This window comes from Rhinolophus ferrumequinum, chromosome 27 (assembly GCF_004115265.2).
Source record: "Rhinolophus ferrumequinum isolate MPI-CBG mRhiFer1 chromosome 27, mRhiFer1_v1.p, whole genome shotgun sequence".
Taxonomy (NCBI): Eukaryota; Metazoa; Chordata; class Mammalia; order Chiroptera; family Rhinolophidae; genus Rhinolophus; species Rhinolophus ferrumequinum.
This window is the reverse complement of record NC_046310.1, coordinates 21,937,331-21,964,703: the sequence shown is the minus strand read 5'-3', so window position 1 is coordinate 21,964,703 and position 27,373 is coordinate 21,937,331. Positions and strand designations below refer to the sequence as shown.

At 42.0% G+C, this 27,373-nt stretch overlaps 1 protein-coding gene across 6 annotated transcripts; it reads left to right on the top strand.

The window, feature by feature from the left end:
* The first annotated feature begins 283 nt into the window (after positions 1–283).
* Positions 284–27,237, top strand: LGALS8 (galectin 8). 6 transcript variants are annotated; one of them, XM_033099505.1, is made up of 10 exons: positions 284–422; positions 7,776–7,864; positions 8,752–8,962; positions 10,212–10,331; positions 14,608–14,664; positions 15,424–15,450; positions 15,574–15,696; positions 16,171–16,259; positions 17,007–17,172; positions 25,996–27,237. In XM_033099505.1, the coding sequence occupies exons 1-10, from the start codon at positions 381–383 to the stop codon at positions 26,143–26,145; spliced, it is 1,074 nt and encodes a 357-aa protein (XP_032955396.1). In that variant the 5' UTR covers positions 284–380; the 3' UTR covers positions 26,146–27,237. The 6 variants fall into 6 exon arrangements, with proteins under 6 accessions (XP_032955396.1, XP_032955395.1, XP_032955397.1 ...); XM_033099504.1 differs by having other exon boundaries at positions 10,212–10,367; XM_033099506.1 differs by lacking the exon at positions 14,608–14,664.
* The last annotated feature ends 136 nt before the right edge of the window (positions 27,238–27,373 follow it).

Here is a 27,373-nt window from a genome sequence, read left to right as displayed (position 1 = left end):
TAGTATTTTTATTTTTTGTTTTAATATTTTAAATAAGTTCCGTGTTAGAAATTTTCTACTGATGTAATATTTAAATCAATATTTCCTTCACTATTATGCCAAATTATTTAGTATATAAGTACACTAGGGAAGATTTGGGGTCAGATCTTTCATTGTAATAGCATCTTGTCATTTGGTAAATATCAGTGAGATAATTTATAATTTAAATTTTAAAATAGTTATGATATAAAGAAAAATGATGCATTTTGTTTCCCTCTGTTTTGATTTTACACAGGACAAGTGCCTGTTTCAGTCTGGGAAGCTTTTAAACGAAACGTGATTAAAATCTTAGGTCATACACAGAAGAGAGACCCCAGTCAACAATAAGGTGGAAAAGAAGAATGTTGTCCTTAAACAACCTACAGAATGTCACCTATAACCCGGTAACATTTCTATGAAATCACTTTTTACCTGTTGCAGGATTGAGAGCAAATCCAGTTGGAAAGTAATTATCTATTGCTGGGAGTGGAGGGGCAAGAATAAAATTCAAAACATATGTAAAGCACCCACTGTGTGATAGGGACTGTGGTGGGTACTTACTAGAAAACACGGAGCCCTTGGAGCTCAGTCTAGTGGAAGACCAGGTCACAGTTACAAAGACAAGGTGATGAGAACTGTGTTTTGAGCAGAGAACGTGGGAGAACAGTGGAGGGAACGCCAACTTGGGTGGTGGTGAGAAGGTGCAGATAATGATAAGACATGATTTAAAAAAGAAAATAGATTTCTTCCTCTATAGGTGTTTAATTTTCTTTTTTAATTAGACCTGTCCATGGCTCAATTTTTCCCTCTGCCTTTCAAATACCTCATGGTACTCAAGCAGAGAAACTCGTGGTGAGATGGAAAACGAGAAAAATTACAGGTCTTGTCCTGGCTTCAGGCTGGTCCACAAACCCCTGAGTGACTGGTTGCTGGAGATTTCAGACTTGTTTCAATTTCCACGTATCTGGAGCTGAGTCCAGAATTTAGGTCTGAGGTGGAGTTGCTGCTTTTTTTTGGTAAACACTCCAGGAGACTGTTGGACAATAGGGAGGGTGAGAGTCCTTGAAGCAAGACCCTAAACCAGTCTTACTAGTGTAAATGGGTTCAATTTTTTTTATTATTTGCTTTGTGGCTGTAACTCTTTTTTTCCCCTATATTTTAATGTCATTGCAGAAGAATAAACTACGACCACCATATCAAGCAAACTCAGTTTTAGAGGAAATAGCCTTCAGTAGTAATAGGTTTAAAAAGGATGACTTGCTGAATCTGAAATCAGAGACATTTAAAATGATTTTGTGTGTCCTAGAGTTCAAAACATCTCTAGGTTGTAGACTGACTTTCTGCAGAGGTTAAAAAAATATAGGCTGCCTGCCAAGGGTGACTGAGTTGTCCCTGAGCTTGGCTCGGGTGGAGGAGGGATGGATGGCTGGGATACACCCTCCAGTTCTGCTCTGCATGCACAAAGAGGCCTTATTCCCATAAGAAATGGGAATGTTACTTAGAAAATAATTTTCTGGATTAAAATCTCTGCATGTCTTGACACTAGCATAGTGATGGTTCCTGTGATTTCTGGGGTTAGCCCCCTAAGCTGCAGAGGTGAAACAAAGGTAGGATGATGTGTGTTTCCTGGTGAATGGGACCTGGAGGATTAGCGCCGCTGCTCTCCAGAGAGCGCAGGTCCCAGGGCTCCCGGACGGCATTATTGCTCTCAGGGCAGTTCAGGAGCACAGGTCAAAGGAAATAGTTGTTTTGGCAAATAGCTTTTTTCCCCCTTCTCTGTTTTATAGTCAGTTCTTAGAAGCAGAAGAGGATAGAGGTAGAAAGACTGAACTGAATGGCAAAAATAACATTTTGATCTGTCTTTAATTTCACTTATTGTTAAATATTCATAGCATTGAGTGCCTATGTCGCACTGAAGCTCTTCTGCCATGTGTAGCGAGTTGCCCTTCCAGTGTTCAAAAGACAATGGGGAAAAAAGGAGGCTACATATAACTTGAATATTTTATCAATTAGGATATTGTGCAAGCTAGACTTAAAAACAACTGTTTTCTTGCATTATGGTTATTTTGTCAGTGATCAAACAATGGGGAGGTATTTATTGAGTTGCTACTATATTCTTTATTAAGCATTATGAAGAAACAGAACTGTCACTTAATTTTATTTCTTAATGTTTTTAAAGTTTTTGGTCATATTGGTGATAGACAAAGTCACATTCTGTCCATATGAACTCTTCTTGGAAAAGATAAAAGTAAATTGTATAACTAGCCTATGTACTTTTTTCGTATTTAATATATTTCATTGACTATTCAACTGAGAATTCTAAACCTTAAAATAGTCAGGCTCACTTTTCTTTCCATTTAAATTCAGTGAATAATTTGGAACACAATATCTTCATACCAGAAATGCCCTCTGTGAAATATATTGCTTGACAACTATCTACCTAAATATTTTAGGTGGATAGATAAATATTGTTGTTTATAGAGTTCTTAAGATGTGATTATTAGCTGGTTAAGAAGTTATTTAGAACTTGAACAAATTGGTTGTTACTCCAAGTTAATAAACCAGCTGTTAACATTAATCCCACCCAGTGCTGAAAAACTTATGCCAATTTTCTTAGGGACCTTGCTTCCTTTCTTCTTAGTATTCTAAGTACCTCCCTTGCAATTTAATCTTAAAACACAAAACAATAAAATCTTCCTTTTTAACCTCTGAGGTTCCTTACAGCCTTTGTTCGCTTGTTGTTCTTTGGCTGAACACCTTCCTGAGAGTGAATCGGTATCAGCTGCCTTGATTTTCTCACCACAGCTCTGCCCTCTGATTCTTTTTCCTTTTTCTTAAGTTTTCTTGTCTTTACCAATTTTTTCTTTCCTTCTCTCTTTCATGTCTTTACTGATCACCTTTAGACCTTTCAAATATGTTTACAATCTGAATACAGTTCTGGCCGTTCACCTCTCCAGCTCTCAGATGCCCTGCCAACCCTTTAGGACTATGAGTTCAAAACAAAACTTGCGTCTTCCTTCCCCGAACGGGCTTCCCTTTTGCAGTTTCCATTTCTGTCAGGGTCATGGTACTTCTGCCTTTAGCTTGGCAGCTCCTCCCAGGCTACCAAGCCCTCAAGAGTCTGAAGATAATCTCTCTTCAAAATTTAAAATTCATTTAGGTCAAACCCAGTGGTTTTTCATTTTTTATTTTTTAAATATAAAGATAATATATGTAAATCATTTTTAAAAAAATTCAAAGTATTTAAGGATTTCATTAAAACAAATTTTTTTTCTACCCTGGTGCTCAGTTCCGCTCCTAAAGGCAATTGTTTTCTACCGTTTTCTTGTTTCCTTGAGAATGTAAGTGAATGTCCAAGAATGTGTATGTTGTATGTATCACCTCTTATATATCCTGTTTCTTTACATGCATGTACCATATAATCTCTTGTATACCTGGCTTTTCCCAATTAACACATTTGGAGATAGCAGCGCACTTAGAACTTCCTCGCCTATTTTAATGGCTACATATAGTTCATTGTATGTATGTTGTATAACTAACCATTCCCCTTAAAGGACTGTTTCCTTTTGTGATTACATCGAGTGCTGTGGTGTGCACCCTTGTATGTGAGTCTTTGTGCACATGTGCCAGTATTTTATAGGATAAATCTTACATGTTTTTCCAGAGTGGACTCTCTGGGTCAAAAGCTTTGCTATGCATGTCATTATCTCTTTTTTGGATCTTCCTTATTTTTCCATGTAAAGATGTGGCCAGGCCGCCCTTACTGAAATTGACTTCCTTGATGTGCTTGCTCTGCCCTCACTGATACTTCTCCCTTCTTTCCCTTCTCACCCCTGTATTGAGGTGTCCAAGACACCCTGAGTTTTGATGATTCAGCGGCATAGAGAGCTGTGATTTATTACAGTGAAAGGACACAGAGCCACATCACAAAGGCAAGAGGCACACAGGGCGAAGTGCAGGGGAACCACGTGTCAGGAGAGCCCAGCACAGGTCTACCAGGGAAGCTCATTAGTGCCTCACTGACCTGGGTCTGTACGTAGACAGCTCCTGCCTAGCACATACGAAGATTCCAGACCAGAAGATTCCAGACCAGAAGGAAGCAGGTGTTAGCATAAACCATATCTGCACACACAGTGTCGGCACAGTAAACCACCCTTATCATTAGGCTGCTGGGTGCTCTCCCCAAATCCAGGTTCCTAGACACCTGCCAAGGGGCAGCCTTGTGCTGACGCCTTTCAAGGACAGTAGCCAGGTCTGCTTTGTTCACTTTTTTCTGCACACTCCCCGTTTTAGAAACCATTGAGCTATTGCCCTGACTTTTCCTCTTAGCTTATCCACTCTGATATTTCAATAATCACCTCTACTCTGACTTCTGAATGTGAGTTCTGGCCCTTCACTGAATGTGTACCCCGGAATCTCCCATGCCTTTCAGTACCTTTGCTCTTAGAGGTCCTTCCAACCCTTCACACTGAAAATATTCAAAACTAAACTCATCCTCTTCCTCCAGAAATCTGTTTCATCCCCAGTTTTACCACTTCAGATGGTGGCCCTTTATAGAGTTTCCTTTGAAATATCTCTCATATCTTATCTGCACCTTCCCCCCACCCTGTGTCTTCTGCCATCAGCCTGAATATATCCTTATCTCCCTATGCCAGGTTTACTGCAAGTATTCAGGCTCCCAGATAATTCCCTGCCCGCTGGGTGGTTGTCCCCAAACCCCTTTCATTGTGTCATGCTAAAATCTGACCCTGACTCTTTAACTGCTCCCTTACCACGTCTGTCTCTTAGACAGGTTTTGTCTTTTCCTGCCTCTCTGCTTTTGTAAATTGACATTTCTTCCTGAACTGGCGTCATCGTCCTCTCAGCCTAACTATATTTTCCTAGCTCAGATAACACCTATTCCGTAAACTTTCTTTGGCCACTTCAGTTAGAATCTTTATTTTTTCTGAAGCATTTATTTGACACCTACTGCCCCATTTTTTAACATGTTGAATTAGTCAGGGTTTGTAGTTGCAAGCACAGAAGCCAGTCTCTAATTTAAACAGAAAAGGAAATTATTAAATGATGCTGAGTAGTTCACAGAATCTCTAGCAGAACTGCAGACCAGGCTTGCCAGCGACAGTCCCAGCTGCCAGCAGCATGCTGTCGCACTGTCCCACAGAGACACGCCTGTGGCCACGGCTGCCTCTGACCCTGAAGGTAGCTCCTGTCCCCTTGCCAGAGCGAATACTGCACGATTCTGGCTTCTTCCTGTCACTCCTTCTAACTTCACGGCTGAGTGGGGTCCTGACTGCCAGAGCTTCGTCACAGGCCCTCGCTGCAGTCACGACGAGGGCTGATGTTCCTAAGGGAGAAGATTTTCCAGATCAGGAAGGAGATTCGATTTTGAACAGCCAAACAAGTATCACATTTCCACTCTAATTATCTTTCCGTGGGTATCGGACTTCTTCCCCAGTGCATTATAAGCTCCTCATGCACAGGACTCCCGTACTTCTTCCCAGTTGACTTCTACCTAACAGAGAGACCCTTGCACATAGCAGACATTTAATAAGAAATCATAAAAAAGGCAGAGCAGTATGAATCAGATAGGAAGTTTTGGCGAGGAACACCAAACCTAACTAGGGCTTAAGCTTACGGTATTGTTTCCAATGTGATCCTACCTGTATTGGCATTTTTTATGTAAATTAACTAATTGGGAAACAAAGCATCAAAGCTTGGAATTACCTAGAAAACAGTTCCCTTCTCCTCCCTTTCACAGGAGCAAATAGCCGGGAGTTAGATGAACGGGCTGCGGGACCTTTTGTCTCACTCACCTGGTCCAAAACGCTGAGTGTTACTGATGAAATGTAGGGTACTTTACTGAGCAGGAAGCATTAATCCAGACAACAAAACGGCAGATGGCCAAAACCCTCAGCAGTTGTTTCTCAGACTGGAGCAGCAGTAACAGTTGCGAACAGCTTATCGGCAGTGAGGCCACTAGATTGCTGGTCTCTGAAAGCTCTTTCCCACCCTGAAATTAAATCTATAATACAAAAGCTGTGGCTATAAAAGTATATATGCTTATTATAGAAACCTGGAAAATACGAAGAAGAAAATTAAAATCCCCTCTCTTAAGAAAACTATGTAATGTTTTTGGCTTTCTTCTTTATAGTCTTTTTCTTATAATGTTTATTATTAACTTTGTTAAGATTATACGTATAGTTTTGTAGACTTTCTCATTGATATTTATATTACACTTTTGTGTTACTAAGTGTTCTGCACAAATATAATTAGAACATATGTAAAATTTGAAGTTACAAAAACTGTTCTCATTTATTAAGAGATTTACACTATGGAAGGTGCTACGTATTCTTGGAATCGGCCTAGGCCCAGGAGTTCAGTGCGAAGGTGTAACCCCTTCTGTACTCGCTACGCACAAAAGCCGACCATTCTCCTGTGTGGCTACAGCCACACTCTGTTCACCCGCCCAGCCTGCCCTCAGCGGTTGCCCTGACACCAAACGGTAACTGGCTTTGGAAACGTCTTCTCTTACTGCTTAAAGCAGCAGCACCCGCTGTGCAGCAGCTGCTGAGTCACCCGTCTGTGATTACGGCCTGTGGAGCCCAGTTTCTGGGTGGCGAGAGCCCATTCATGCACCATGTAGTCACTGACCATCTCTTGACCTCTGTCCTGGGGATGTGAAGGTCATCGATGGCCCAGTGCTGCCCCACGCAGCTCACAGTCGCAAGTGCTGTGAGGGCCCCGCAGAGGGGCTCACTCCGCCGGCCCAGGGAGTCTGAGAAAGGCTCCACAGAGGAGGTTGTACGTGAGCAGAGATGTTCATCTTAGGAGCCTCCAATTTACAACTACTTCATATGGCCTCTCGTTTTATTTCTTATTTCTTGACAGAGCTACCGCAGATAGATTTCAGCATATGTCATAAGATGGGTGAGCTTAGCACAAGGCACGATGGGGTCTGGCCTGCTTGGCTTGGCCACATGCTCCCAAATGGAAGAGGGAGGTTGTGAGGGAGGAGATGCAGCCACATAGCACACGTGTCTAGCCAGTGGGGTCCCTCAGGGGAAGGGGAGTGACGAGGTCTGGGAGTCTCAGGCCCCAGACAGAAAGGCTGGGTTCCAGGTGGTGAGGGGGCAGTTGAGACCCGAATCCTGTGCGGAGACACCTGTTGGAGCCCAAGCCTGCAGACAGACCAGGCCAGGGTCGGCGGACGCGGGGCCTTGACAGAGCCAAAGGCACCCAGAGCTCGTCCCTAAGGTCACGAGGTTCTCTGATTGCCCGCAGTGCGGCCTCAGGTGCAGTCTGGAAGCCCCGAGGCTCAGCACTGGCGTCCCAGGTGTGGAGGAGCCCCCTCCCCTGGCAGTGAGTGTCGTCATCTCCGTCAGCATCGGCTTAGGGCTGGTTGGACCTGATCCTGCTGTCCATCCATCAGCGGGACGTCAGGAAAAAGGGAGGGGGCAGGACCTTGCACAAGTTGTTTTTCTATTATGGGAATTATTCCATGAAGTGGAAGTTTTATTTCACAAAACCCCCAGCCAAATAAAAAGTACTGTGAAGAGTATTTATCTTGTGTCTTTTCCCAAAGAACTGTTTGCAGATATTGTAACTATCTAGGCGTGTTGTTCCCTTATAGCTGTTTGAATAGTGAGGACAGTTTGGAAAATGCTAGGTTCTGAGCAGATTTATAAGCAGCCTTTAAGAAAGTCCTCTTTCAGGTTTTGTTTATGTAAAAGTACATTTGTTAAAATTATTTTTCCTAGATCATCCCCTTCGTTGAGACCATTCCTGGGCAGTTGGTGCCTGGAACTTTGATTGTAATACGTGGGCATGTTCCTGACTATTCGGACAGGTAAAATCATTGTATTAGATGCAAAAAGAACACGAATAAACGTCTCTCTGTGGCTGTGGAACAACAGAAAATAGTAACGTGGGAGAGACATTTTGATTGTCTGAGGCAGGATTTTGCTGTCGTCAGCAGCCTGGCCCAGATGCTGAGGAGATTGGAATGACTGGGTTTTTTAGTTTATTTCTCTAAGTCTGATTTCAGTGTGAAGAGTGAGATGTATAGTTGACGAGGGGAGCTGTGATCAGAGGACAGGGCCAAAGTCTGGCTATAGTAGCACTCCCACAGCATCGTAAGGGCTGTTTTGGGTGCTTTTACCTGCTGCGGGTACAAACCGTGGATGAGGCCGCAGCAGTGAGAGTTGGGCTTGGCTCTTTGTGGCCGAAGCCCAATAACAGTGGCTGAAATGAGACGTGAGTGTCAAGTCTAAAGAGAGAGCCCTGGCCTTTTAAGACAACTCTGTCCGTTGTTAGAGAAGCAGGCCTCTCCCGGCTCCGCTCTGCTGTCCTCCTTCTCTGGATTCTCAGAAGCTGGAACTCCAGCCCTTTGAGTAGCAGGTTGGGCGCATGTGGTGTTTGGAGGGAGGGGCAGGGGGTGGAAAAAAGGCAGGTGCCACCAGACTTTGAAGGCAGCCTCCAGTAGTTTCCCTGAACACTTCCCTTCTACCCCACGGGCGTCCCTGCCTGCATGGGAGTCTGGAGAATGGAGGTGCCCATTGTGGACTGATGGGCCCCGAGCTACAGCCCAGACTGTTAGAAGGAAGATGAGGCAGCTAGGTGTTTCGCCGTGTGGGTGCAGGCCCGGTCGTGTCCTCAGCCCGGGTGGTCATGCTCTGGTCCTTCCCCTCAGCCTTCCTTCCTGAGTACTCACGGAGCTCGCCTTTCCTGCCGCAGATTCCAGGTGGACTTGCAGTGTGGCAGCAGCGTGAAACCTCGAGCTGACGTCATCTTTCACTTCAACCCACGTTTCAAAAGGACCCACTGCATTGTTTGCAATACTCTGAAAAATGAGAGATGGGGACGGGAAGAGATCACATACGACATGCCTTTCAAAAAAGAAAAGTCTTTTGAAATTGTGATCATGGTGCTGAAAGAGAAATTCCAGGTAGGTTTTGGAGAATGAAAGTCAAATCCTCACTAATGAGCGTAAGCACACAGGAAGCTTTGCACATTAGGGAACTCGCCCTTCCAGTTTTTAAATCCAGAAAAAGACTTTGCTTTATACTTTTTCTCTAACGTGGGGGCCAGGCAGGTACCTAATCATGAGGTGGGCGCAGCTCCTGTCTCGTGCCAGGCAGATTCGGGCTCAGTGCAGCCACGTCTTCTGATTATTTCCCCAGCAGGGCTGGGCTCAGTTCCAAATTGGTGCAGCATTCTATTAATTATGGGATGGTAAATCTGGAATGAATGGACCGCTAGGGAATCGTAGTGCAGAGGTCAGAATCCCAGTGTGAAGTTAAATCCTGTCAACACATCGTTCTTTAGAAGCATGAGATTTTAGACGCAGAAGAGGCCTCAGAAATTCTGTGTGTAGTAAATCACTGGCTTCCTTGATGGTTTCTTTTTTTCCTCGAGAGTTTCATATGTTGTGTGTGTGTGTGTGTGTGTGTGTGTGTATGCGCGCGCACGCAGGATCCCGCTCCCACCAGAACCTGCCCCCTAAATTTCCTAAACTCCATTTACTCCTCTCTTCTTTGGCCTTAATGCTTGTGTCGGTATCATTCTTTTTAACACTTTTTCCTGTGCTTTGGTTGATTCCTCTGTTTACTTTGTCCGACACAGGTTTTAAGCTCCTTGAGGTCAGGAACCACACTGTAGTCTGCCAGTGTTTTCCCAACATTCCCAACACCGTACCTGGTATTTGGGCGGGGGGGTGGGGGGGGACTCTGCCTCAGGCCTGTGAGTGAGGGCTTTCCCTGCCTGTGGAGAAGCTGGGGACGTGCCTGTGTTCGTTTATTCAGCAAGTTCAACAAGTACAACCCATCATGTGCAGGGAGCTCGCAGCGCAGATCTCCCCCTGGGTTCACGGGTCTAGGGCACCAGGGACCTCAGAACCCCGGGATGGCTCATATTTGTGCAGAGGTCCACACATGCACACGCACATAGGTTCATGCATGTGTGATTGCTCTGGAGAGCGGGTCCCTGGCATTTAATCAGGTCAGGAAGTCATGAGAGGATAAACTGCTGGTGCTGTGATGCTTTCCATCGCAATTTGGTCAGACACGAAAAGTGAAGACCTGTGGGAAATGGGATACAATTAAACCCAAGTAAACAGATTTTCACTTGGGTAAATGAATAAAAGTAATTAACTGGTTTTTTTGGGGGGCGGGGCGCTGTCTCCTGTGCCCGTCTAGGTGGCTGTAAATGGAAAACATACACTGCTCTATGCCCACAGGATGAGCCCAGAGAAAATAGACACTCTGGGCATTTACGGCAAAGTGAATATTCACTCAGTCGGCTTCAGCTTCAGCTCGGTGAGTGCCCTGCCGGAGCTTGGGGTCGTCTTAAACGTGAGCAAACATCTTTAATTAATATCTTCTATTAAGATAAAAATAATGTAACTACCTCCCTCATTTGTATTAATTCTTGGAATGAAGTCTTTTAGACGAGTAGATGCTATTTTTTGTGTGTGGTAAATTGTATTTGTGTGAATTAATCATTTAGCAAACTGACCTGGTTCTCTATGAGACCTATTTTTTTTTTTTTTACTTTTTTAGTTCTGTAACCCAACCTTGCCTTCTTTACCACTTTTAAAAAATTTTATTTTTTATTTTCTTATTTGTTATTCCCATCCCCCCACCTTCCTCCTCTTTGGCAACCATGAGCTTGTTCTCTGTATCTTATTATTAATAGTCCATTGTATATATGTACCACATGTTCTTTATCCAGTCATTTACCGATGGACACCTAGGTAGCTTCCATATCTTGTCTATTGTAAGTCATGCTGCAGTAAACATAGGGGTGCATATATCTTTTTGGATTTATGTTCTGGATTTCTTTGGATAAATACCCAGAAGTAGATTATATGGCACCTCTATTTTTAATTTTTTGAGGAAAATTCATGTTTTCCATAGTAACTGCACCAATCTGCATTTTCACCAACAGTGCATGAGGGTTTTCTTTTCTCCACATCTTCACCAGCACTTGTTTTTTGTTAATTTATTGATGATAGCCATTCTGAGAGGTGCGAGATGATATTTCTTTGTGGTTTTAATTTGCATTTCTCTGATGATCAGTGATATTGACCATCTTTTGATATGTCTGTTGGCCATTTGTATGTTCTTTGGAGAAGGGTTTATTCAGGTCCTCTGCTTATTTTTTAATTAGATTTTTTTTGGTGTTAGTTGTATGACTTCATTATATAGTTTGGATATTAACCCCTATCGGACGTATCATTGCCATTATCGTCTCTCATTGAGTAGGTGGTCTTTTCTTTTTGTTGATAGTTTCCTTTCATTATGATTTATTTCGGCTCGCTGTCTTACTTTCTTGGTGAGTTTGGCTAAAGGTTTGTCAATCTTGTTTTATCTTTTCAAAGAACCAGCTATTTGTTTTATTGATCTTTTCTATTGGTTTTTAAATTTCAATTTTGTATTTCCTTCTTTTTATTTTGGTTTTAGTTCTCTTTCTGAGTACGTTAGTTGTACAGTTAGATTGTCCATGTGAAGTTTTTCTTGTTTGTTAAAGTAGGTCTGCATAGGTTAACTATGCACTTCCTCCCTATTAGAACTGCTTTTGCTACATCCCATTAATTTTGAAAAAGTTGTCTTTTCATTTTCATTTGTGTCAAGGTAGTTTTTGATTTGTTTGATTTACTCTTTGATACATTGGTTGTTTAGTAGTGTGTTATTTAGCCTCCATGTATTTGTGTGTTTTCCAGTCTTCTTCCTGTAGTTGATTTCTAGTTTCATGCCACTGTGGTCAGAAAATATGCATGATATGATCTCTGTTTTCTTGTATTTATTGAGGCTTGTTTTGTGGCCTAATATGTGATCTATTCTGGAGAATGTTCCCTGTGCACTTGAAAACAATGTGTATTCTCCAGTTTTGGGATGAAATGTGTTATAAATGTCTTTTAAATTTATCTAGTCTAATGTGACATTTAAGGCCATTATTTTCTCATTAATTTTTTGTCTAGATGGCCTGTCCACTAATGTGAGTGAGGTATTAAAATAGGCTACTGTTACTGTATTACTGTGGATTTCTCCCTTTATGTCCACTAATAATTGCTTTATATATTTAGGTGCTCTTGTATTGGGTACATAGATATATATTCTGTAAGGACTGAATCTTTTTACTACCCCTTCCGTACTTTCCATTACTGATGTCACGTTTTAGATCTTTTTGTGTTGTGTGTGTCTTCTAATTAGTTACTGTAGTTTAGGCTGAGTTTGATACTTTTTTCTTTTGACCTTCATAGTAGCTTTTTAAATGTCTAATTCACTGTATTGATTGCATGTTTGGCTTTAGCTGTGAAATTTATTTTCCTTTCCTATTTTCTTATTTCTGGTTATGGCCTTTCCTTTTCTGCTTAAAGAAGACCCTTGAACATTTCTTGTAAAGCTGTTTTAATGGTGATGAACGCCTTTAGTTTTTGCTTGTCCGGGAAACTCTCTCTCCTTTAATTCTGAATGATAACCTTGCTGGGTATCATGTAGGTTCCTATCTTTTAGCACTTGAAAGATATCCTGCCACTCCCTTCTGGCCTATAAAGTTGCTGCTGAGAAATCCACTGATAGCCTTATGGGGTTTCCTTGGTTGGTAACTCTTTCCTTTCCTCTTGCGTCTTTCAAGATTGTCTCTTTAACCTTTGCCATTTTAAATACAGTGTGTCTTGGTGTCGGTCTCTTTGAGTTCATCTTGTTTGGAACTCTCTGTGCTTCCTGGACCTGGATATCTGTTTCCGTTTTCAGCCTTATTTCTCTAAATAAAGTTTCTGTTGTTCCTTTCACTCTTTTCCCTCCTGGGAACCTTATAATGCGAATGTTTGAGCACTTGATGTTATCCCAGGGGTTCATTAGACTATCCTCATTTTTTCAAGTTCTTTTTTTTCTTTTCGCAGTTCTGATTGGTTGATTTCCACTAGTCAGTCTTCCAGATTGCTGATCTGTTTCTATTAGCTACTCTGCTGTTGATTCTTTCTAAGGAAGTTTTCATTTTAGGTATTATATTCTTGGTTCTTTACTAAAGTTTCTCTGTTTCGAAGTTTTCCCTCAGCTTTTCTGTTCCACTCTCAAGTTTCATGAGGATCCTTATGACTGCTTTGTACGGCAAATTACTCATCTCGGTTTCCTTAGGGTTTTTTTCTGGAAGTTTTGCTTCCTTTATTTGAGAGATATACTGCTGTCTTTTCATTTTATTTGGCTTTCTATGTTTGTTTATATGAATTAAACAAAACAGCTCTCTCTCCGTCTTGAAAAAGCGGCCTCATGTAGACGCAGCCTCTGTGTAGGCCGTGTGCTGGGTGGTTTGGGCAGGCCAGTAGGAGCCAAGCAGGTACCTACTGCGTTTGGGACACAGAACTACCAGCTGGAACTGCTCCAGGAGGGGAGGCCAGGCGCATGTTAACGGCCTGTTGATCCTGCTGCTGCCTTTGTTCAGGGCCGAAATGGGCTCCGGCAGTGTGTCTGGGAACGTGCTGTAGCCACCTTGCACGTAGGCCGGAGCAGCTGGATAGAGCACCTGGTGTCATGGGCACCTCAGAGAATTCACCTCGGAGAATTCCTGCAGTCCCTGGAACGCTCCCATGGCTCCTAAACCTTTCTGTACAGTCACTGTCTTATTTCTTGTACCGAAAGTGGTCTTGTGTAGAAGCGCCCTCTCTGGGGGCTCTATGTGCCAGGTAGTTTGGGAGGCTGGTGGGAGCTGGGCAGGCGCTTAATGGGCCTGGGGCACTGGCTTGCCTGGCCGCAGCGGCTCTCATTAGGAAGTCAGGTGTGTGTGCTGGCGCCTGCGGTTCCTGCCTGCTCCCTTGTTGGGAGGCAAATGCTGCGGTGATCCTGCAGGTAGGCACAGCCCCCAGATAGAGCTCCGCTGCCCTGTCGGAGTGGGGGGGACGTGAACAATGGGGCTCCAGGCGCCTCCAGCCCCGAGCGTCCCGCAGCTCCCGCCGTTTCCTGGCCTCCCTTCGGTCTCTTTCTCGTTTGCTCAGAAGCTGCTTGTTCAGTCCTCCATTGTCTCTCAGGAGTAATTGCTACCTCTCTGTGCACTTGAATTTGCTCACGGGAGGGGGTGAGTGCTGTGTCCTCCTGCGCTGGTGCCATCTGGACCTCAGCATTATATTTATTGCCAGGGCTTTATTGTCATAGGATCTCACATCTAGTACAGTTTTAATGAAAAACCCCCAAACAACAACAACAAAACCCCTTTTTAGGTAGCTAAGGGGTATTTTGTTGACATAGGAGTACAATGGAGTGTTTTTCTAAGATAGTTTCCTAGAGGTGGAATGTCGGGGCCAAAGGTATTTGCATTTTAAGTTATGATAGATACTGCTAAGTGGCCCTCCAAAAAAATTTAATTTGCTCTCTTAATGATGGTGCCCATTTGCTTACTTTCTTTTTGACATTAGTTCTTATTCTCTTTAAATGTTTGCCAGTTTGATAAGGGTTAGATAAAGGACCTAATATTAAGTGCATTTTTGGATAATTTTCAGGAATATTTTCATGTTTTGTACTGTTTTTGATTGATTGATGTATCAAGCAGGTTATATTTGGAATTCTGATGGATGTTAAAAATTAATCTCTTCTTTAGGATTTAAAAAGTACCCAAGCATCTACTCTGGAACTGACAGAGACAAGTACAGAAAATGTAAATATTAAATCTTTTGATGAACCGCCAGTTTATAAATGTTCTTTTAGTTGCCATGTAAATTAGGTGGCAGGCAGGCTGTTTTTTATAATTAAGTTTTTAATATGAAAAATTATGTTTTCAGTATGAATAGGCTGAAGGTAATCATTAGAAAATTGAAGCTTGTACGTCTGTGGTGCCACACAGTGTAGGATTTGCTGAAACTGCTGGTGTATCTGCCCATTGCCCACCATTCTACGTACAGCTCTCCCTCTTAACTGTTGAATAGTATTGATAAGTACTGAACACAGGGGGTGCATTGGGAAACGATCTTGCACATGTATCTTCTCCCCATCTGGGAACAAGTGCAATTTAAACACTGAGGTTTTGCTATTATAATGGAGAAAGGAACGTATTACTCCCCTCAGCACATCTGTACCTCATAGACAGAATATAACTGCATTTTGGGAGTGCCTGGAAAGAATAAGTAAAATGTGTTTGGAGCTCACATGCAGTCCTGTGAAAAATGGTGGAGGATATAGGCTTCAGGTGAACTGGCCTACCAGACTGCATTCCTTGCCTGAGTAGCCCTTCACAACACCATACCGTGGTGTCATGAAGCTCTGGCACCTGTATGCCACCCCCAGGGCGGAGCAGGCACTACTGTCCCAGGCCCTGGCTGGGGTCGGCTCTGTGCAGCCAGTACAACCGGCTGCTCCTATAGGATTCTAGAATTCCGTTCTTCCCTTTCATCCTCATTGTGTCTTTCTCTTCCCACAGGTACAAAATGCTGGCATGTCACAGCTTGTAAGTATTCTGCCAATGTTACAACATGTGGAACATTTTGTAAAACACAGGAAGCAGATAGTTTAAATGTTGGAAGGCAGCTTCACACATTCCACACCTTACTGCAGAACTGTCTCCCTACAGCCCAGTAACAGAGGAGACACTGATAAAATCGTACCCAGAAGTGTCTACACCAAGAGCAGAGGTTCTGCTGTCAATCACACTTTGACTTGCGCCAAAATACTACCTATCAACTGTTTGTCAAAGGTTTGAAGAGCCCCAAACTTTCCTAATTCTATATGACAGATTAAGTTTAAATGAGCTGGTATTGTTACCTCTCCCCTCAGTAAAGCCTAAAGCAGCCATTTGTCACGTGTGTGCTGTCAGGTAGCCAGGCTTTGTCTCGAAGCCACTAGTGTGTATTTCCCCAACTCCTCCCCTCAGGCAAGACAGGAGCAGTGCTTCAGACCCCAAGCGCAGGTATTTCTCAGTGAGTCACTCATACAAAGGGTATTAGGTCCCACTCGACAGCCATTCATTCATTGTGTAAAACATGCGCACCGAGAGTGTGCTGGGAGCCACACAGTGCTCACTGCTGGGAACCCCTGGGACCAAGGCAGATGGAGTCTGTCCCTTCATGGGGTTTACTGTCACGGCCTTCCAACACTCCCGTGTTTGGCCAGCGTTCCCACGAGATCTCTTTCTGCAGACTTCCTGGTGCTGACTGTGGTTTCTTTGCAGTGTCTGCCATTTGTTGCGCGGTTGAACTCCCCAATGGGTGTTGGACGGACTGTCGTCGTCAAAGGAGAAGTGAACAGAAGTGCCAAAGGGTTGGTATCATTGAGTTACTAGTGTCAGTACTCTCCACGTACGTGTCCTGTAACAGTCTTCTGAGATACAAGTAGGGCTAGTGTCATAACCCTCATTTGTAAGGTGAGAATATTAGAGCAAGAGGAAGTTCGACTGCTGAGAACTAGTTGGTGGCAGAACAGGAACTAAACTGTAATGTTCTGACCGAGGCTTTTTGTGGCCAGATAGGAGGGTGGCAGTTGTCCACGAGGCCCACCCCCCGCCTTGCAGAGCTCAGGGCAGCCCCATGAGGTCACGGAACTTTGGTTAGAGGCCATCCTGTTATGCGACTTACACAATTTCTGCTTTTAGAATCTTCTCAGAGATGTTCAGACTTTTGAAAGCTTGAAATTAGAGCTCTTTTCCTAGAAGGTGGTACACTTCCAAGAACAGAACACATGTAAATGTTAGGCCAGAATCCTGCTGGAAAGGACCCCACACTCCTTCAGGCTGAGGAAATAACGTCGTTTACTGCTAACCCTTGGTTTCTTCCAAACCCGATCTGAACCCTCAACACTGATTTATTTTTATTTTGCACATAATATACTTCTATCAATGGAATTCTAACTCAGGATTTAAAATTTCACCCTTATCTGTGTTCCTGTATCCATGTGCATACTTATGTTTTGTGTACTTATAATCAGAGTTCAGTTCTGATTGTTAAAATTGCAGAAACTGCACTACTCTCTTTTACTTGGTTAATTTTTTTCTTTTTTTTCTCTCAAAAGCTTTAACGTTGATCTGCTATCAGGAAAGTCAAAGGATATTGCTCTCCACTTGAACCCACGCCTGGATGCTAAAGCCTTTGTAAGAAATTCTTTTATTCAGGAGTCCTGGGGAGAAGAAGAGAGAAACATCACCTGTTTCCCATTTAGTCCCGGGATGTATTTTGAGGTAAGGTTATATTTTTTGAAAATGGGACAGGAGAAAATCCTGGGAGCGGGGGTAGGATAAATGATCCATGTAAATCAAGTCCTGCTGTGGACAGTATGTGTGGTTTTCGTTTATGTGGAGATTGTACTTTGAGTGGCCCCTTTTATAACAAAGTACAAACGGCAAAGCCAGCAGAGTGCCACAGTATTTGCACTGGAATTATCTGACATTGGTTCTCACGTTGGAAACTACTGTGTAGCCCCATATTGGTTAATAGGAATTTTAACAGGAGCCCATCTCAATACTGGGGTAGGATGTTGACTCCTCGGTCGACATGAGGACACAGGAACCGTAAAACTGCCTGAACTGTCGTCTCATGTTGGCTGTACACAGTTTTAGGGGGTAGCCCTTTCTTCCAAGGAGTTAGTCCTGTTTGTATATATTCGAGGAAAGGGACATTTACATCATTGGGGCTTTAAGGCATCCAGTCCCGAATCCCTAAATAATGGGAACGTTACCACACCACCTTTCACCAAATGTGTTTCTGGGATGCTGTGGAGAATAAATTTTCCTTGGCATCTGGATGCTGGGTTTACTCATTAACTTAAGTGACTCACTGCCTCATGGTCATTTTAGGGTCCCTGATTTAGGTCATGCTTCTGCAGCATTTTAAACTGTCTTATGCCCTGGACCCTTTGAGTTCTCAAGGACTTATCAAAACTAATTGCCAAACGCATGACTGTCAAGGTGGAATAGAAGACGGCAATTGCACATTTCGATTTATTCCTGTTTCAGTCTCATGCAGTGCCCCGCTCTGCGGACAGATAGACGTGAGCTAGTTGTGGAAGTTGTGGATATTGGTTTGGGATTGAGAAGGATGTGAAAGGTTGAAGGTCAGGTTGGGTTTTCCAGGTTTAGGGGATGATTTGAACAAGTCACTGGAGGAGGGAAAGGCAGCACAAGGACTTGCTGACTTGGCAGGAGTCGGGGTATAAAGGGAGCCTTGGGGTTCACTGGAGGGAAGTACAGGCAAATACTAGGAAGGAAGTTGATCCTCGTCATTGGTGACAGGAAACTAGCGACACAACTTGTTTCTGACCTACTGGTATCTGAGCCCCAAGCTTGGAACTACTGAATTAAAAGAGGACAGTGATAATAAATTTTAAGGAAATCATCTTGTCCTTTTTTTGGTTTTCTACTTCAGGAAGTTACCATCCCCAGTGTGGGAGCACTGTCTGTTTCATATAGTGATAGATTTTTTCCAATTGCTTCAAACGCTTGCATTTTTAATACACCTTCATTGAGATTCAAAGATCTTTCCATTACGCCATTAATTTGATTTTAAACAGTATCTTCTGTTCCTTGCCATTTCAAATTCACTTATTAAAATACCTTTCAGTTTTGTAGTTTCATCTGTGAGCTCTTTTTATCAAATTCATGTTTTCAGCAGCTGTTCTGTAACATCAGGTAGTCGTGAGGGGTTTTGCTGTTCCATTTTCTCTTCTAGGTTACGTACTTTTCTTGTTTTGTGACAGTATTCACCTGGCCGCATGCCATTTCCTCTCCATTAGTTTGTCCCGCACTTGCTCTGATACAATGTAACTAATTGACTCTTACGTTGCATCCCTCTAATGCCAGTTTGTGTTCCCTTATGAGAGCATGAGGCTGTATGTTTTGTGTTCTCTCTCCTCCCAAAGGACCTTCCATCTGGTAGAAACTGGGATTTCCACCACTGTTGGTGGGATATAATCCCACGTTATAGATGTTTTCTCAATTGTTTATGTAGCCCCAGAGCCTGCACTTCTGTGGAATTTCCCCAGCAGCTGTTTCAACTGGTCTCATCAGTAAAGACACTCAGTTTGCTTCTTTGCAGATGCAGATTTTGTGCCTCGACCTGGCCTCTGGGGATGGGCAGGTCAGCAGCTAGGCTGTGCTGCTACTCTCTGCAAGGAACAGGGGTGGCGTGCAGGTGCACGACACACACCTGCAGTGTGCATGGAAAACAGATGGTGGAAGCAGGGCCTGGCTGCCATTGGGATGTGGTATCAGAGGATGATGTTTAGGTGTAAAAGGACTTAAACGGACAGTAGTTTCTTTCGTTTTATACTGTTTGGAGTTTTAGGCAAAGAACTTTGAAGGACTAATTACTCCATAGATTCATAGAATACTGAGCTTTGAAGAGCTTTTGAGAAACAGAGGCCAAGATGTGCTGACTGGGAAGGAAATCAGGGCTATCAAGCAACTGTGCAGGCCCTAGCAAGTGCCCTAAACTTCTGGAGTTTCCCATTGTCTGAGGCAGAGAAGTCAGGATCCAAGTCCCTTGGTTCCCAACCTATGACCTGGAATCTCCTCCTCCTTGAAGGAGGGTTAGGCAGGCAGCAGCAGTGATGGAGTTCCAAGATGGCGGTGGCATAGAACAGTGCTTAACTCGCTCCATCCCATGAGCAAATTCAAATACACAAGAGCAGTTGCTTCTGCGAGACAACCGAGCTGAATAAACAGCCTCCTGGCAAACGAGAGAAAGAGACTGAACCGAGGCCGGGAAACGGCGGGAGCTACGGGACGCTCGGGGCTGGAGGCGCCTGGAGCCCCATTGTTCACATCCCCCCCACTCCGACAGGGCGGCGGAGCTCTATCTGGGGGCTGTGCCTACCTGCAGGATCACCGCAGCATTTGCCTCCCAACAAGGGAGCAGGCAGGAACCGCAGGCGCCAGCACACACACCTGACTTCCTAATGAGAGCGCTGCGGCCAGGCAAGCCAGTGCCCCAGGCCCGTTAAGCGCCTGCCCAGCTCCAACCAGCCTCCCAAACTACCTGGCACATAGAGCCCCCAGAGAGGGCGCTTCTACACAAGACCACTTTCGGTACAAGAAATAAGACAGTGACTGTACAGAAAGGTTTAGGAGCCATGGGAGCATTCCAGGGACTGCAGGAATTCTCCGAGGTGAATTCTCCGAGGTGCCCATGACACCAGGTGCTCTATCCAGCTGCTCCGGCCTACGTGCAAGGTGGCTACAGCACGTTCCCGGACACACTGCCGGAGCCCATTTCGGCCCTGAACAAAGGCAGCAGCAGGATCAACAGGCCGTTAACATGCGCCTGGCCTCCCCTCCTGGAGCAGCTCCAGCTGGTAGTTCTGTGTCCCAAACGCAGTAGGTACCTGCTTGGCTCCTACTGGCCTGCCCAAACCACCCAGCACACGGCCTACACAGAGGCTGCGTCTACATGAGGCCACTTTTTCAAGACGGAGAGAGTTGTTTTGTCTAATTCATGTAAACAACAGAAAGTCAAATAAAATGAAAAGACAGAAATGTATCTCTCAAATAAAGGAACAAGAAAAAACCCCAGGAAAAAAAAAAACCTAAGGAAACCGAGATAAGTAATTTGCCTGATAGAGAACTGAAAGAAGCTTCATAAGTTTGCTCACTAAACTTGAGAGGGAATAGGGGAACTTAGGGAGAACTTCGACAGAGACAAAGTATAATAAAGAACCAAGCATTCCTGAAGATTACAATGACCAAAATGAAAAATGCATTAGAAGGAGTCAAGAGCAGTTTAGCTACTAGAAAGGAACAGAGAAGAACACAGAAGACAGATTAGTGGAAATCAACCAATCAGAATAGCAAAGAGGAAAAAAAAGAATTTAAGAAAAACAAGGATAGTTTAAGGGACCCCTGGGATAATATCAAGTGCTCAAACATTTGCATTATAAGGTTCCCAGAAGGAGGGGAAAGAGTGAAAAGAACAGAAACTTTATTTAGAGAAATGAGGCTGAAAACAGAAACAGATATCCAGGTCCAGGAAGCACAGAGAGTTTCAAACAAGATGAACCCAAAGAAACCTACACTGAGACATACTGTATTTAAAATGGCAAAAGTTAAAGAAACAATCTTCAAGGAAGCAAATGGAAAAGAGTTACCAACCAAGGAAACCTCATAAGACTATCAGTGGATTTCTCAGCAGCAACTTTATAGGCCAGAAGGGAGTGGCAGGATATCTTTCAAGTGCTAAAAGATTGGAACCTACCTCCTAGATTAATATACCCAGCAAAGTTATCATTTCAGAATTGAAGGAGAGAGAGTTTCCCGGACATTTAAACAGCTTTACAAGAAATGTTAAAGAGTCTTTAATCAGAGAAGGAAAGGCTATATAACCAGAAATAACAAACTAGGAGAAAGGAAAAAATATCATGGCTAAACCGAAACATGTAATAAATACAGTGAATTAGACATTTAAGCTACTACAAAGGTCAAGAAAAACGTATCAAACTCAGCCTAAACTACAATAACTAATTAGGAGATATATGACACAAAAAGATCTAAAACATGACATGAATAAAAAAGCCTGGAAAAGGGAATATAAATGGAGTCCTTACATAATATATTTGAACTTAAACACCTATCAGGTATATTGCTGTAGATATAGAATGATACACATAACCCTCATGGTAACCACAAACCAAAATGTACAGAAGATATATGAAGAATTAAGAAAAAAGCCAACAAAACACTACAGAAAAATAGGAAACCACAAGGAAAGAGATCAAGAGAAGGAACAGAGAAGAACTATAAAAACAATCAAAAACAATGAAGAAAATGGCCATAACTACCTACGTATCAGTAATTATTTGAAATGTAAAGATTAAATCCTCTAGTAAGACACAGAGTGGGCTGATGGATTTAAAAACATGACCCATCTATATGCTGCTTACAAGAGACGCACTTCAAATCGAAAGACATATTTGGACTGAAAGTGAAGGGATAAAGACACACCATGCAATATAAATGAAAAGAAAGCTGGGGTTGCAGTACTCATATTAGAGAAAAAAAACCTTTAAAACAAAAACTGTAAAAAAAAAAAAGAGACAAAGGACATTATATAATTATAAAGGGGCCAATCCAAGAAGATACAACAATTTTAAATATCTACATGTCCAATACAAGAGCACATAAATATATAAAGCAATTATTAGTGGATGTAAAGGGAGAAATCCATAGTAATACAGTAATAGTAGAAAATTTTAATGCTCCACTCACATCAATGGATAGGTCATCTAGATGAAAAATAAGGAAATAACGGCCTTAAATGTCACATCAGACCAGATAAATTTAATAAATATTTATAGCACGTTTCATCCCAAAACTGCTGAATACATTTTTGTCAAGTGCATAGGGAACATTCTCCATAATAGATCACATAATAGGCCACAAAACAAGCCTCAATAAATACAAGAAGACTGAAATCATATCGTGCATATTTTCTGACCACAGTGGCATGAAACTAGAAATCAACTACAGGAAGAAGACTGGGAAAAAACACATACATGGAGACTAAACAACCAATGTATCAAAGAGAAAATCAAACAAATCAAAAACTATCTTGAAACAAATGAAAATGAAAAAACAAGTTTTTCAAAACTAATGGGACGTAGCAAAAGCAGTTCTAAGAGGGAAGTGCATAGTTCAGCTGTGCAGGCCTACCTTACCAAACAACTAAAACTTCACATGAATTACCTAAGTCTAGAGTTACTATACCTAATATACCTAGAAAAAGAACTAAAAGCAATGTAAAAAGAAGGAAGGAAATAGTAAAGATCAGAGTGAGAATAAAATTGAAATTTTAAAAAATCAATTTAAAAAAGAAATTTAAGAAAAATCAATAAAATGAAGAGCTGGTTCTTTGAAAAGATAAACAAAATCGATAAACCTTTAGCCAAACTCATTAAGACAATAAGAGAGCACAAATAAAATCATAAATGAAAGGGAAGTTACAACCAAACCATAGAAATACAAAGAATCATTAAAGAGTATTACAAACAATTATATGGCAACAAATTTGGCAATTAGAAGAAACGGGTAAATTTCTAGAAGTATATAACCTTCCAAGACTGACCCAGGAAGAAATACAAAATTTAAATGGATAAGTTACGAGCAATGAAATTGAAGGAGTAATCAAAAAACTCCCAACATATAAAAGTCCAGGACCAGATAGATGGGTTCCAGGTGAATTGAATGCTTTCAAAGAAGAATTAATACCTATCCATCTTACAAGTATTCAAAAATTGAAGAGGAAGGAATGCCTTCAGACTCATTCTACAATACCATGACATCACAACCAGACAAAGATATTACAAAAAAAGAAAATTATAGGCCAGTTTCCTTGATGAACACAGATGCAGAAATTCTCAACAAAATTAGCCAACCAGATTCAACCATACATTAAGAAGATTATACACCTCTTATACACCATATATTAAAAGGGTTATTATATACCATGATCAAGTGGGATTCATCCCAGGGATGGAAAGATGATTCAACATCTGTAAATCAAATAATGTGACATGTCACATTAACAAAGTAAAGAATACAAACCATGTGATCATGGTGACAGAATTCAACATCCTATTATGATAAAAACTCTTCAACCAAGTGGGTAGTGAAGGAACATATCTCAACATAATAAAGACTATAGATGACAAACCCACAGCTAATATTATATTCAGTGGAGAAAAGCTGCAAGCTTTTCTTCTAGGACACGGAAGACAAGGCAGCCCTCCCCATTGGGGCTGTTAGCTCAGTTGGTCAGAGCATGGTGCTAATAACACCATGGTTGCGGGTTCGATCCCTTCGCAGGCCACTGTCAGCTGCACCCACCTTAAAAAAAAAAAAAAATCCACTATCGCCACTTCTGTTCAATACAGTATGGGAAATCCCAGCCACAGAGATAGGACAAGTAAAAGAAATAAAAGGCATCCAAATTGGAAAGGAAGTAAAACTTTCATTATTTATTCATGAAAAACCCTAAAGACATCCAAAAAACTATTAGAACTAATAAAGGAATTCAGTGAAGTTGCAGGATACAGAATCAATATACAGAAAGCTGATGCATTTCTATAAACCAGTAACAAATGAAGGAGAAAACAATCCCATTTATAATCGAATCCAAAAGCATAAAATACCTAGGAATAAATTCAACCAAAGATCTGGAAGACTGGTTTTCTGAAAACTGTAAGACATTGAAGAAAAAAACCTGAAGACATAAATAAATGAAAGGATATACCTTGCCTGTGAATTGGAAGGATTAATATTGTTAAAACGTCCTTATTACCTACAGCAATAATAGGGATTCAATGCAATCCCTATTAAAATACCAACGGCATTCTTCTCAGAAAGAACTGAAATTTATATGGAACCACAAAAGATGCTGAGTAGCCAATGAAATTGAGAAAAGAACAAAGTGGGAGATATCTTACTCCCTGATCTTCAACTATAGTATAAAGCTACAATAATGAAAACAGTATGGTACTGGCATAAAAACTGACACATCGATGAAACAGAATAGTCTAGAAATAAATACTCACTTACATGGTCAATGGATCTATGACAGCGGAGGTTAGGATATACAATGGGGTAAAGAGTGTTTCTTCAATAAATGGTGTTGGAAAAACTGGACACATGGAAAAAAAACTGGACCACTTTCTCACACCATATACAAAAATAAACTCAAAATGGATTAAAGACTTAAATGTAATACTCAAACCATTGAACTCTTAGAAGAAAGGACAAAGGCAGTAAACTCTTCACATGGCTCTTAGCAATGTTTCTTTGGATATATCTCTTCAGGCAAGGGAAACAATACAAAAAACAAACAATGGGACTGTATCAAACTACAGTTGCACAGCAAAGGAAACCATCAGCAAAAAAGAAAAGACAACCTACTGAATGGAAGAAGATATTTACCAATGATACATCCGATAAGATGTCAATATCTAAAGTATGTAAGGAATTCATACAACTTAACACCAAAAAAACAAAAAATCCAATTAAAAAATGAGCTGAGGGCTTGAATAAACATTCCTACAAACAGGACATATGCATGGCCAATAGACATATGGAAAGATGCTCAACACCACTCATTGTCAGGGAAATGCAAATTAAACCACAATGAAGTATTTACCTCACACCTGTCAGGATAGCCATCATCAATAAATCAACAAATAATTGTGGAGGAAAGGGAAGCCTCATGCGGTTGGTGGGATTGTAAGTTGGTGCAGCCACTACGGAAAACAGTAGGCAAGTTCCTCAAAAAAATAAAAATAGAGGCACCGTAGAAACCAGCAGTTGCATTTCTGGGTATTTACCTAAAGAAAACAAAATCACTGATTGGAAGTTATACTCATTGTAGCCTTACTTGCAATAGCCAAGATATGGAAGCAAGCTAGGTGTCCATCAGTTCACTGGATGAAAACCATGTGGCATACACGATGTAGTATTACTCAACAGCACAAAAATGAATGAAATCTTGACGTTTGTGACAAGAATGCTGGACCTAGAGGCTGTTTTGCTAAGTGAAATATGTCAGGTAGAGGAAGACAAATACCATGTGTTCTCTTATATGTAGAATCTTAAAAAACAAAATGAATGAATAAACAAAATAGAAACAGACCTGCACATACAGAGAACAAACTGATGGTTGCCAAAAGGGAGGGGGAATAAGGTGATGGGAACTGAAAAAACCTTAACAAGATACCAGCAATTTGGAGTTCCCAAACACGGGTGAGGAGGGTAACTTGCGACTTCCCTGGGAGCAAGGGGGCGAGAGGGAGCTGGGACAGGAAGGCCAGCGGCCCTGGGGGCTGGGGTTCTAACCATGTTGACAGTCACTTTCCTGAGGGGACAAGGCACTCCATTTAGATGAGGGTCCTAGAAATCACAGAAGAAGTTAGCAGCAGCAGGCTGGGAGAATTCTGTATAAAGCAAAGCAAATGGTTTACTTTTTGACAGTGTGCAAGAAACAAATTTTTAAACCAAGGGGAAGTGCTAATGTGTGTCCTTTCCTTCCAGATGATCATTTATTGTGATGTTAAAGAATTCAAGGTTGCGATCAATGGTGTGCACAGCCTGGAGTACAGACACAGATTTAAAGCGCTCAACAGTATTGACACGGTGGAAATTGATGGTGACCTCCAGTTACTGGAAGTAAGGAGCTGGTAGCGGACTGGACTGCCGCAAAGACTGAAATACAAAACGGCTTCTGTAACCCTGGCCTTGTTAAAATGCATCTCACTATCATTGTATCGTTTATACATACTGTTCAATGAGCTTCCGTAACATTAGTCCTCCTGGGCGTTCCCAGCCCTTGTCATGTAGCGTGGCTTGGTGTAGCGGAGGAGGAGGCAATCTGAGGCAGCAAGAACTTACAGCCATTATTAAGGCCTTTCTCCGTCCCCCACCCTGGCCTCTTGTGTTTGAACTCACTACCCATCCAACAAGTACTTATGAAGTGCCTACTGTGATACAGTAGCAAACACGCACCCGAACCTTTCGCCTGCACTGTGCTGCGAGCTGGGGATGTAAACAGTGGGGCCCAAAACCACGTTCCCTGTTCTCTTGAGCGCGGAATCTTCTGTGCGCTGCCCCTGTGCCACTGTTTCTTCTGTATAAACTCACTAGGGACGTAGAATTACTCAGCTATTAAATCAGCTAAACCATACTAATTTATAGAAGACACTACTCCTGCCCCAGTGATCAAATTCATAACGAGTGTCCTATCATCCCATAGCTGAAGGCTTGATACTCACTTCCATCTGGCAGTTTTGTTTAGCATATCTAGCTCTACTAGCTAAACGCATTACCAAATCATTAACATGATGAAATATGAATACAGCACAAAGATGAAGGCCAAAAACACCCAAGCAAAACTCCCCAAAAAACAAATGGTGTTGAAATTAATGATGTCAATCGCAAGACCACTGATTTCTGTACCAGTAAATGCTGATTTTACAATATTTGAATTTAGGGTTCAAAGGTCTGCATGTGCCTCTACAGAAATTTTAAGGTAGAAGAGGAATTCAATTTGTAAAACGTTTATGGGTAACAACGCATAGTCAAGATTTGATTTAATGATTGTTTATAAAATAGGCACTATCAGAAAGTCAAATATACCAACTGAGACCAAAGCAGAAAGGAACATAACACCTGTTGTCCACGTGTGAACCTACAGATTATTCCACCATCATTAGCCACTGAGATCAAAACATTGTTCTACTTTAAGTGATTAAAATCAAACCTGTATCAGCAAGTTAAGTTGTTGCATTTCTGTAATTTTTTCTTTTATTCTTTGAAGCAAGTTGGCAGGAATTCTTTGTGGAATTCTTACAGGTCAGATCTTGTTACAGGAAAATTCAAAGGCTTGGAGTAGGGAGGTAAAAAGCTAAATCAG